Source organism: Sitodiplosis mosellana, unplaced genomic scaffold (genome assembly GCF_009176505.1).
Source record: "Sitodiplosis mosellana isolate CC-2019 unplaced genomic scaffold, AAFC_SMos_1.0 Smas_scaffold_1, whole genome shotgun sequence".
Taxonomy (NCBI): Eukaryota; Metazoa; Arthropoda; class Insecta; order Diptera; family Cecidomyiidae; genus Sitodiplosis; species Sitodiplosis mosellana.
The window spans coordinates 11286114-11297572 of NW_022595244.1; the positions used below are offsets into that span (position 1 = coordinate 11286114).

Sequence of the window (11459 nt, forward strand, 5' to 3'; positions counted from 1 at the left end):
TTCGTCTCTCTTTCGATGTTTCTTCTTCATCGTTGATTGCATTTCACTTGTTCGGCTTTATTCGGGTACCAAATTCGTTTTGGTTTTATTGCATCGACTTAGGGGCAATCGTCTCCATTGTTCGAGATGTTTCAAGAATTTCTAAGGAAATAGAATAGACGACAGCGTTTCAACTGTGTTTGATATTTTATGATTTTGTATGCTGGTGTATTTGTCAATAATAAATAAAAATGGTATTTGCGTAGATGCGAATATGTGAATATTCAACACACTTTTGGGCTACCTGCCCGAACAGCCTAGACAATTTCAACGAAAGATTGATTTCGGTTGCTTTTTCTGCTAGCGGAAGTTCATTCGTTGTCTTTCACAATATACGCAAACAATGTGAAAAGTGCTCATTTTCCTCGTTCTTCGTACAAGTCAAACGAATGAAAGGTCAAGGCGAACCTGAAGGAGATTTTCTTATCAATTTTTTTTTCGCTGCACCTTTGTTTTCTTTCGTTCAATCTGCATCGCACTCAAAACTCATATTCTTGCGGAAATGTCGTGACGTAGTCATTTGAACATACTTGATGAGCATTACTCATTATTCCGTTGTTACAGGAAAACGAAGTAAGCAAATGACCAATCAACAAAATGACTTAAAATATGGAGTGCGATACGGTATGCATATGTGCGTAGCAGAAGTGTAATCATAACAACATGATTTCTCCAGTCGTTGCAAATTCATTGCAAACAAATGATCGACTTCTTCTTTCTTTCTCGTCCAAACACACATTTTACCTGTGTGTATTACGCGATTTTCACTCCTAATGCTCACAACATCGAATAACCATTAGCATACGATGTTGTAAGAAACTCGATTCGTCGGCATACTGCATTCAATCACACATGTGTGAAAAAAAAATATGATAAATTGCCCATTGAACGACCATTTGCTCATTGGTTTATATTCGCTAACATAAATGAAAGTCACAATGTTTTTTCCCTGACTGCTTTGTTCGGCGACCATAGGCCGTTCATTGGGGCCTGTGAATCATGTGTGTGACTTGTTTTTTTCTGCGTCTTCTCTCATTCACCACATGAAACCATTATCGACGAATCTATTTGATTGAATTTTCCTATTAATAAGCACATTTTTGCAAACAAGCGTACACTTTCTATTTTGTGTGTTATCAGCTGCAGTTCGAAATGCTCTCGTCAAAACTGGAATTTTTGTATTTTACGTGATTGATTTGTATGTGTGTGTTTGCGTGCGAGGAATTTAAAACACCACTTCTTTTGATTGAGTTTAAATGTTAAAAATCGATTTATTTTATCATCATTACTACGATTAATTGAACAACATTTTTCGAGACAAAGAAGATGAACAGAACGAAAAGGTTGTTCTAGTTTATTCGAAAAAGCCAACTGGGATGATTTCACAGCTACGGCATGCAATGGCTTTAAGGTGTGCACTGATATCCGGCTTTCGTAAAGTCTAAAAATGAGAGAAATGTAAACAAGTTTTTCGGTTAGCATACACATTCAATTCATCAAATTCAACCGGTGTCATTAGTGCAACTCACTTCGATTATTCCTTCATCGATGCAATCAACAAATGTGACCAATTTCTTGGTACGATTACGGGTTGTGGTTGTGTTTCGTGCGTTGATGATGACATCGATATTTTCAGGCGTGAGCATAAAATCACAGTCATGAATGTGGATTTCCCGTAAATTGTCGGCAAACCGAAGAAATTCAACGATTGTTTCTTCTTTGAGTTGGCTGAATGAGATCCCAAACACTTGTAGCTGAGGCATTTCCAGCGCAATTCTAACAATGTTCTCGTGTTTTGGCTCAAAATATTCATCATCCGTGCATTGATCAAATTGTGCCTGTAATTGTAGGTCAATTAAACCATTTAACTTGGTCACATTGTTGACAATGCCCTCGAAATCGGATGCTTTAACATTTCGCAAAATTAAGCGCTTCAAATGAGTCAATGGTTGCAGGTCTAAAATGCTGTCCGCCGATAAGTCGGAATAATTTTGAAATAAAACCAATTGCTCTAAATTTGTTAAATGCATCGCAATGTCGTGAAGCTGCAACTCGCAATTGAATGCACCAATTTTCAATTTTCGTAATTGTGGATTATTTTGCATAAATTCGACCATTGTATCGTTGTCAATGTATTCGTTATCGCCCAATGAAAGTTCCTCTAAGCGCGTCCAGGTGCCTGTATTCTGTGTGAATGATGTATCCCATTGGATGTGTAAGCGTCGTAAATTCGGACATCGAGACTGTAACATTAAATCGTCATCATCCGGAACGGTACTTGAGATGTGCAGCTTGAGTTCTTCGATACGACGAAGCACCGGTTCAATTGCTTGCAGTGAAGTGTCAGAAATAAAGGGTGCCTCAATCGTTAGTCTGCGAATGTGATCACCAATTGAACGACCGAGAAACCCGTAGAATAGAAATATTTCTGATGTTTGGCAAATATTCAGTTCAACCAAATATTTAGCGATACAATCCAAAATATCACGCGCTTTTTCCTCGCACTCATTCGATCGGATGGTGCATTTAAATTTGGTTTGACGTGGAAAATGATTCGTTGTGACGAGCAAATTTAAGCGTTTACATACTTTCGACACAGAAACTACCGTTTCAACATCACAAAAATTGATGACCGAATCAAGGCAATCATCATTTAAGTCTAACAATTCCGTCATTTCGGCCAAAATTTATGCAGTTTTAAGCGTTTAACCATTAAAATTGTTTGAAATTTTTTTTCAAATATTCACTTTCGTATATAAATAAAGTCTTTTTTTCCAGTCAACAGCTGACATTAGGCACTTTGCGACCGTGTGAACCGTACCGAAAATGACATACGGAATGGTGCTCTCTCTTACACACAAACGCAATAAGCAAATGTCAAGCCGCAAATGACTCACAATGAACAACTCAAGTATTTTGCTTCAAGAGGACGCCACCGTAACTCGTGCTGTCTCATTCCATTGACGTACCTTTTTCTCGCTCTATCCACCTATCACGTTCAAGCATTTTGCATTTAGGAATCATTTCTGGCATTTGTGTCGGAGAGTTACAGCAGACTCGGCACATAGCCGAACGATTTTGTGAAAGTTTCTTTTATCAAGCTGCAATTCATTTCAAATCGATTAGTGTTTTTTTTCGATAGCAAAGTGCATCGAACATGTCGACAAATAATTATTTTGGATTTACACACGGTGGCACACAGTATGGGTGAGTAAAATTTTCAAGCAAATAGCCCGGCTCAAAAGTTCATATTTCAGAACGACGATGCGTCAGAGTGGTATGAGTGTTTCAATAATGGCGTCAATGCGATCGATATTTCGTCTGTGATGTCACAATTTCATTGAGAATTTTTTTTTTAGTTGGCATCCAAAAAGCGATTGTTATGATTAATGGATATTTAATGATTTTCGGAAATTCATTTTGGATTTTTTTCCACACACGATTAATGGGAATATTTTTTTAGGGCTGCTGCTACGGGACCAACCTATCCGGCTGCTCAACAATCCGGATATGCAGTGGCACCAACACCTACTGCCACATACAGTGCCCAGCGAACTGGCTACGACCAGGCTGCATATCAAGCCGCCGCCCAAGGAACATACGCTGGTATGTAATGAACATTCGATTTATTTTGCTAGAAACATTTGCATCTTTTTGATTCAATAGAAAAAAATAATAACATCGCACTAAAAACGAGTTCAGGTCACATTTTTTTCCTTTCTTTTGCGTATTATTATTTTGACTCGTCAATAATTCAGTGTGTGAACATGGGACGAACGTAGTTTGTTGATAAGTTTATCAGTTGGCAAGGTGTCAAACTTATCGTTCACATCGACAACGATTAAATATTTTAATACTTTAATACTTTTTTTTGCCACATAAACCACGCTAAACTATGACGATAGACTCCTGCACCGTGGCAATGATTTAATTGTTTTTGTTTTTAAATCAATCGTATTTTTTTTGTATAATTTTCAGGAGCTGGTACACCAAGTGTGACATATGACTATGGCTATGGTCGTACATACGATACAACCAAAACATATTATCAACAAACCCCATCGACGGCCACTTATCAGGCGGCCGCACAACCATATGCCGATGCAGCCACTCAGCCACCAACAAAAGTAAAAGTTTGTACACATTGCAATGGCGGAAAATTACATTTGATAACATTGAAATCGATTTCTTGCCGTCTGATTATTAGGTAACCGGATATCAAACAGCACAATACGTTGCCGGTCCAACTAGAAACAATGTTCCACAACAGCAACCAAAAGCCGTCGTTGCCCCAGCTTCGTACAATACAAACCAAACATACGCACCTCAGACCGCTTACCAACAAAATCCACAAGCTAACGCCCAACCAAAACGTAAGCAGACACTCGCTCTTATCGATTTAACACGAAACCCATGTTTCATTATTACGAATGGATTACAATGACATTTATTGATTTTTTTTTCGTCTGTATTTCATTTGTAGAACCTCCAGCAACAACAACGTCTAGCAACTATTCGAGCTACGATGCAGCGTTGTATTCAGCAGCCACTATGTATGCCGTACAACAATCAAAACCAAACAATGGGTAAGAATCAATCAAGAGCATTTGCATCTATTTATTTCATTGACGTATGTGTTCATAGTGTTACAATTGACTGTTTGTTTTTCTCTGTTTTGTAGACCGAATCCAGGTTGGCAAGGATTCAAAAAGGGTAACATGAAAGCACAACGTCCAAAGCCTCAGCCAAAACCCCAACAATTGCATTACTGTGAGGTGTGCAAAATTAGCTGTGCTGGTCCACAGACTTATCGTGAGCATTTGGAAGGTCAAAAGCATAAGAGACGTGAAGCCAGTTTGAAAATGGCCGCAACTGCCGTTCAGACTAGCCAAAATCGAGGCAACAACTTGCATTGTGAACTTTGCGGGTAAGAATCATTCGCCAAATATAATTTCTCCCATCGGTAATGTTCATTATCAGTTTGGAAAAATCTATTGATTGAAATTCGATTTTTTAGTGTTACATGCACTGGCAACGATGCGTATGCGGCCCATGTTCGTGGTTCAAAGCATCAAAAAGTGGTGAAATTACACCAAAAATTGGGCAAACCAATTCCAACCGTCGATCCAAACTTCAAGAAACCAGTCAAAGTCAATTTCGTGCCAGCTGGAGGCGAAGGTGCTGCACAGCCGGCCGATGCAAATGTTGCGGCCACTGCAACACCTGCAAATATTCCGACTCAAGCAGCAAACATTGCGGCAGATGCTCCGGTGACCAACGTTGCCAAAGTTGATTTAATGGAAGAAGACATTTCCTCTGCTCTCCCCGAAGACGATATCAAGCCAGTTGGTAATGAATACATCGAAGAAATCAAAGGTGATGACGGTAAAATGATAAAATTCAATTGCAAATTGTGCGAATGCGGATTCAACGATCCAAATGCTAAGGAAATGCACATGAAGGGTCGTCGTCATCGTTTGCAATACAAGCGCAAAGTGCAACCAGACTTGATTGTCGATTTGAAACCGACACCGCGTCAAAAGCGCATTGCTGAGGCAAAGGCACAACGGGCCGCAATGCAGGCTGATTTCTGGAATCGACAACGTAATTTGGGCGACGACAACAATGACGATGGAATGTATTGGGAGGAACGTAGGCGAGGATTTGACAATGAATTTGACAATATGCCATACAATATTCCATGGAATCGTGGTTTTCCACCAGGCGCTAGACCAGCACCTCCATTCATCCGGGCACCGATGCCATTTGGATTTGGCATGATGGGACCACCGGGCCGAGCACGACCAGAAAGCTTTGATGATCGTCATGTGGTCGCCAAACACGCCGAAATCTATCCAAAAGAAGAAGAATTACAATTGATTCAACGAATTGTGTCACACACCGAACGCGCACTCAAATTCGTTTCGGATGCTTTAACCGATAAGTCAGCCCAACAGCAACAAACTGTGACTAATGGTGTGAATAAAACTGAAACAGCTCCAGCCACCGTAGAGAATAAATCGGAAAATACTGAGGATAGTGCAACAAAATCGAATGAAAATGATGCAGCTAATAATGCAACCGCTGAAAAAGAAGCCAAGCCGAAAGAGGATGGCCGCGATAATCAATTGTTCTCATTTCAAAAGGAAACTGAAGGCAGTTCAGTTCGTTTGCTTAAAGGTGTTATGCGAGTTGGACTACTCGCTAAAGGTAAGCGTTTGGAACTATTAGAATTTATTTGTATGTGCACGAAATCACTATGGTGATTTGCTATCGTGACTTTTGACCTTTTTGTGTGAATGTCAGAATGATTTATGTAAAACACGCTTTTCGCTTCAGGTTTATTACTCCAAGGTGATAAGATTGTTCAATTGGTAGTATTATGCGCTGAAAAGCCAACCGTATCGCTATTGAAGCGTGTTGCCGCTGAGTTGCCGGTGCAATTGAAGCTAATTTCCGAAGAGCATCAATTTACGGTGACAATGGAACCGGAAGAAAGTGCCGTTTTGGTTTCCGACGATACAATAACGGTCAAAGTTTTCCTAACATCACCGTTACTTCGTGATCCTCAGCAAGGTAAGTCATTCACATCAATTACAAATGAAAAAAAAAGAAAATCATTTCAATCCAATGAATACAAAAATTCGAATAAAATAATAATTCACTCGGACGGAAGAAAAGCACTCGATTTCGAGTTACCAGTTTCGGTGGCTAGAACACTCAACCAAAATAGTACACAATCGACAATCAAAATGGATCAAATGGATGATTTGGAAATTCGTGAATTTTTTTTTATTTTTCCTTGTATATCAATTCATTTTTTCCGGTGTTGAACATCAGTTGATTTTGTCATTTGTAAGAGTGTTCTACTTGTGACCAAATAAACTTGAACTGAAATCACAGGAGCATCATTCTGCTCCTGTTGAACGAACATCCCGATAGTGAAGCAGATCTGAAATTGGTGTTTCGAAATCGTATCTACGTGCGCATGCGGAAGAAAAAACAATTCACAGAAAAAGAAAAGAAAATTGTGTAAATAACATACAATCGGCAAAAATAACCTATTTTATTTGGAATATCACTCGTAATTTCAAAGACAACACTTTCGGTCATCTAATTTCTTAAACAATTCAGACATTTTTTTTATTTTAACTTCGCGCCAACGGAATCGGAGCCGTTGAAAATTGAAATCGGGAACAAGTCTAAAAGTACGAGCCGGTGCATTTGAATAAAATAGGTCAAATCAATAATATCCGTTCTTACCAATTATTTGTTTTCAAATTCAAACACGAACAAAATATCAACAAACGGACGCGAATTCCGAATTAACCGTACTGAGAATGAAAGAGAAATAAAAAGAAATTTAATGAACAGAACAATAAATATTGGACATCGCTGAGACATGCATTTCAATCAAGCAAACGAATAAATTTATCATGGAACATGTGGCTGCAATAAAAGTGAAAGTGTTAATTTTTTTCTGTTATCTCACACGTTGACAAGCAAATGAACATCTCTTATGTGTCCAATACTTATTCCGCATAGTATTTCCGAAATGAAAGAAAAAAAAAGCATTTAATAGACATTTCATGAGTAATCGGATGCAGTGCATAAGACCCAACCAAATATATAAATGCGTTAATAGTAGTATGAAAATGCGCGATTTGTGATAATTTGTTCAAGAGCAGTGAAACAACGAATCTGTTGGAACGACCCGATCGAATTGGATTTTAAAATGCAAATCGTAATTCATTTCGAGCAAAGTTCAAAGTTGAAGCGACCGCACTAGTCGATGATGATGATGATGTCGATTGTGCAATTGTAAACACAGAGAACACACAGACTATAGAGATAGTGATACAATGTATGTGGAGAAATTTGTGTTTTACAATGTCTGTCTCTGTCACAATGTGTATTATTTATACTCGAAATGATTGCCGTTTTCAATTTGAAGTTCAACAAAAAATGCACCAATGCATTGAAACGGTGCTTTGGCTGTGCGAGTCGAGCCAAATCACACGATTTCGATGTGTTTTTGCGATTTTATCCAGTCAACAATAGAATTTTTAGTGGTTTGTTGATGACGTATTTTGTATAATAAAATTCAGTGCTTCGAACTTAGCTAGGCAAAACACGCGCTCAGCTAAAAAAAAAAATTTAAAACGAAGAAAATAAATTTTTTCCACAAACAAAAATCAAATCGAAACGAAATGAAAAGAAAGAAAAACACACAAAGAAAACCGAAAAAAAAGAACTGCAACGTAACGGAATTGCGGAAGTGAAGGGAAATAAAATGGAATACAGGATTTTTGACCATCAAAGCAATTAGCACTTTGAACGGATGGAGTGGCTCTTTCGAAGATTTTAGAATGACACTAAAATCGGAAAAAAGATTGAAATTCCTCACCGAAACGAGACCCCCAAAAAAAACAAGATCGAAAAAAATAAAACTCTGCTGACACAATGTATTGATAAATCCTCCATCTATCGAAAGATGCCAGCGAATCTGTCAATCGAAATCATCTGATTAGAGGTGCAAACTCTTTTCGAGTTGATGCGAGCTGTTCGGTCACCAAATGCCATCAAACGAGTGACTTAACGAAAAATAAAAAAAAAATAAATATCAATGAATGAACTCAAACTTGAGTTGAGTTCTGCCATTCACATTTGGATGATTTGTTTTCTGCGACCCAAACTAAATTTGTTGGAGTATTTATCAAAAAATGTCAATAGCATGAATTTCGTTTTTTTTTTTGTTAATGGTCAAACACCCTGTTACTCGCCTTGCACTTTAGATTCAAATATTGCTGCAACAGCAACGGAACAAACGGTTCCGAATCCCGATGATCTACTGCCACGCGATCCATGTCTTCAAGCTCTTGCTGCATTGAGGCACGCGAAATGGTTCCAGGTTTGTTTTTTGAAATTGTTGTCACCAGAAAAAAAAAGAGTTCAATTTAAAGCCAAAAAAATAAAACATGAAGAGAAAGAAAGTGAAAAGATCAAGTTACGTTCAGTCAAACAGTTTGAGGAGGTCTCCTTCTCTTTCTGTTGAGAACGACCAAGGAAAGAAGAAGAGAAAAAGAGAAGGAAGAACACATTTTTTTCGTTTTCATTGTTGTTCAATTTGTTTATTTTTCCTTTACGAATCTAAGCAAACATTAATGAAATGCAATGAGTTTAGATTATTTTATTATGGACTGCAATATAATCATAGAATTGAAACCTAGCTAAAGAGATCAAGCACCTAATTTTTTTATCATAAATATTGAAAATGAAAACTAATTTTAAAACATTGATAATTTGTTTGTTTTTTCGTAGAAACGTTGCTTTTTCCATAAATTTGAATAAGTTGTTTCGCTGTTTGGCACGCCCTCGTGGTACGCGTGAATTCTATTTTTATCAATTGATTGTAATTAATCGTAACGATGAACGACGGAGGTGTGCGCTGAAAAAAACATGCGAAAGAACTAGTTCAAGTTTTCTATTTGTTACGTCACGGTTTAATTGAATGGAAATTAACATAAATCAATTTTATTTTTACTTTTCGTGCAAAAATTGTTGCATTTTGTGTGTTTGACTTCGTTCCGCACCAAATTCAATGATATTTTAGGCTAGAGCAACTGGTTTACAATCATGTGTCATGATCATTCGTGTATTGCGAGACTTGTGTCAACGCATTCCCACATGGACACCACTGAGCCAATGGGTGAGACCTCCTTAAGTGAAATATCGATGAACAATGATTTTTAAATTCGATTCCTTTGCTATTACAGGCCTTGGAATTACTGACGGAAAAGATAATCGCATCGGCTGGCATGCCATTGAGTCCAGGCGATTGTATGCGTCGAGTGATGGAAGCACTGTCGACGGGATTACTCATCAATGGGCCTGGTTTACTTGATCCCTGTGAAAAGGAGCCACACGATGCTTTGGTCGGCTTATCAAAACAACAACGAGAAGATTTGACTGTATCGGCACAGAACTTCTTGCGAATGATTGCATTCCGTCAAGTTTACAAGGTTTGATTCGTTTTATTCATTCTAGTTTCAGAATAGTCCACTTTTTTTCAACCGGCAATAACACTGGTTTTCTTTCACAATCTCCAGGTATTGGGAATAGAGCTGTTGCCTCCGCAGAAATTCGCTGTTCGTCAATGGCGTTTTGGCCGCAAGCGCAGACGTTCTGGAACGGAAGGAGCTGATTCTGAAGGTCTTTTTTATTTCTAATACTCAATATCTGATGAATTTTAATGTGAAATTCCAAAACTAAACACTTCAATTGAATTTTTTTCACAGGCGATTCAAAAATCGTAAAAAAAGACGCTGAGAACACCAGTATGGAAACGGCACCAACTGAGCCATCGGCCACTGCAACACCTGCTCCGGCCGAAGCTGGTGCAAATGGTAACTAAATCCGGATCGATTATGTTTTCCACTCAGCACAACAATGTTTTTGCATCATTCGCACACTTCTTCTTTAGAAAACTGATGTGTTTCCAAAACAAACCAACAAAAAAAAATGTACGCGTGTTTATTATTATTTACATTTTACACCACGATCCACTGATCATTTTGATCATTCTCAATGAAAACTGAATGAAACACAAAAAAAAACTTATATTACATACTACGATTTCATTTTACCAATTTTACTAGTTTAACCTTGAATGGAATAATATTGAACGGTTTGAATTGTCTTTAGAATATTTCAAACAAGATAGATAGATTACTACGTCATGAAGACAGGAATTGATATGTTACGAATTGCGTTCGTAATAGGGCCAACACGAAACATCAGGTACACACAACAGATATCCACGACGGCATAATGAAATGTATGTTGTGTTCGTCATTCATTAACAAATTTCCCAGAAATAATTTCTTTTTTTTTCGTTTTTCCTTTTCGTTTATTTGTAAGAAAATAACCTAACGTATTGATTTAGAATTAAATAAAAGTCAACAAAATGAAAAACATAAAGTTACACAAAACAATTAGCAATGTCATATTGCAGGTACAGAGAGTTTAGGGGTATTCAATAAACTCCTATAAAACGTTTCAGTATGGAACAATGACAATGTTTTTTTTTATTTCATCGAGCATGAGTAAAATGAGAGTAATGAAATAGTTTCAGAAATTCAATGGCAATTATGAAAGAGGCATACACTTTTTAGGCAACCAACTATTGCATCCGTAGACGATTCCATCGCATGTGATGAATCCAAATAAATGTGAAAGAAATTAAATCTTCAAAATAAATTAAAATAAAACTCAACACATTTTTTCAGTAGAATAAAAAGCAAAATAATTAGTATTCATACCAATGAAAAAAAAAACAACAACAACAACAACAACTAAACACAACAAATTATTTTATTCCTATATGATTATAAAATGTACTGAGGCAAAATTAAATTGAA

At 37.4% G+C, this 11459-nt stretch overlaps 2 protein-coding genes across 4 annotated transcripts; one reads left to right on the plus strand and one right to left on the minus strand.

Moving 5' to 3' along the window:
* Positions 1-1279: 1279 nt before the first annotated feature.
* On the minus strand, positions 1280-2899 carry LOC129576118 (uncharacterized). 2 transcript variants are annotated; one of them, XM_055460698.1, is made up of 3 exons: positions 2154-2881; positions 1569-1877; positions 1280-1480 (listed from the first exon to the last, which is right to left on the minus strand). In XM_055460698.1, the coding sequence occupies exons 1-3, from the start codon at positions 2712-2714 to the stop codon at positions 1394-1396; spliced, it is 957 nt and encodes a 318-aa protein (XP_055316673.1). In that variant the 5' UTR covers positions 2715-2881; the 3' UTR covers positions 1280-1393. The 2 variants fall into 2 exon arrangements, with proteins under 2 accessions (XP_055316673.1, XP_055316664.1); XM_055460689.1 differs by having other exon boundaries at positions 1569-2899.
* Positions 2900-3056: 157 nt separating this feature from the next.
* LOC129576077 (zinc finger RNA-binding protein) lies at positions 3057-11338 on the plus strand. Of its 2 annotated transcripts, none has more exons than XM_055460562.1 (14): positions 3057-3246; positions 3503-3645; positions 4018-4172; positions 4247-4412; positions 4523-4625; positions 4721-4966; positions 5057-6249; positions 6379-6615; positions 8835-8950; positions 9653-9748; positions 9816-10061; positions 10149-10251; positions 10338-10445; positions 10523-11338. In XM_055460562.1, the coding sequence occupies exons 1-14, from the start codon at positions 3197-3199 to the stop codon at positions 10528-10530; spliced, it is 2970 nt and encodes a 989-aa protein (XP_055316537.1). In that variant the 5' UTR covers positions 3057-3196; the 3' UTR covers positions 10531-11338. The 2 variants fall into 2 exon arrangements, with proteins under 2 accessions (XP_055316537.1, XP_055316547.1); XM_055460572.1 differs by having other exon boundaries at positions 4018-4166.
* Positions 11339-11459: the final 121 nt, after the last annotated feature.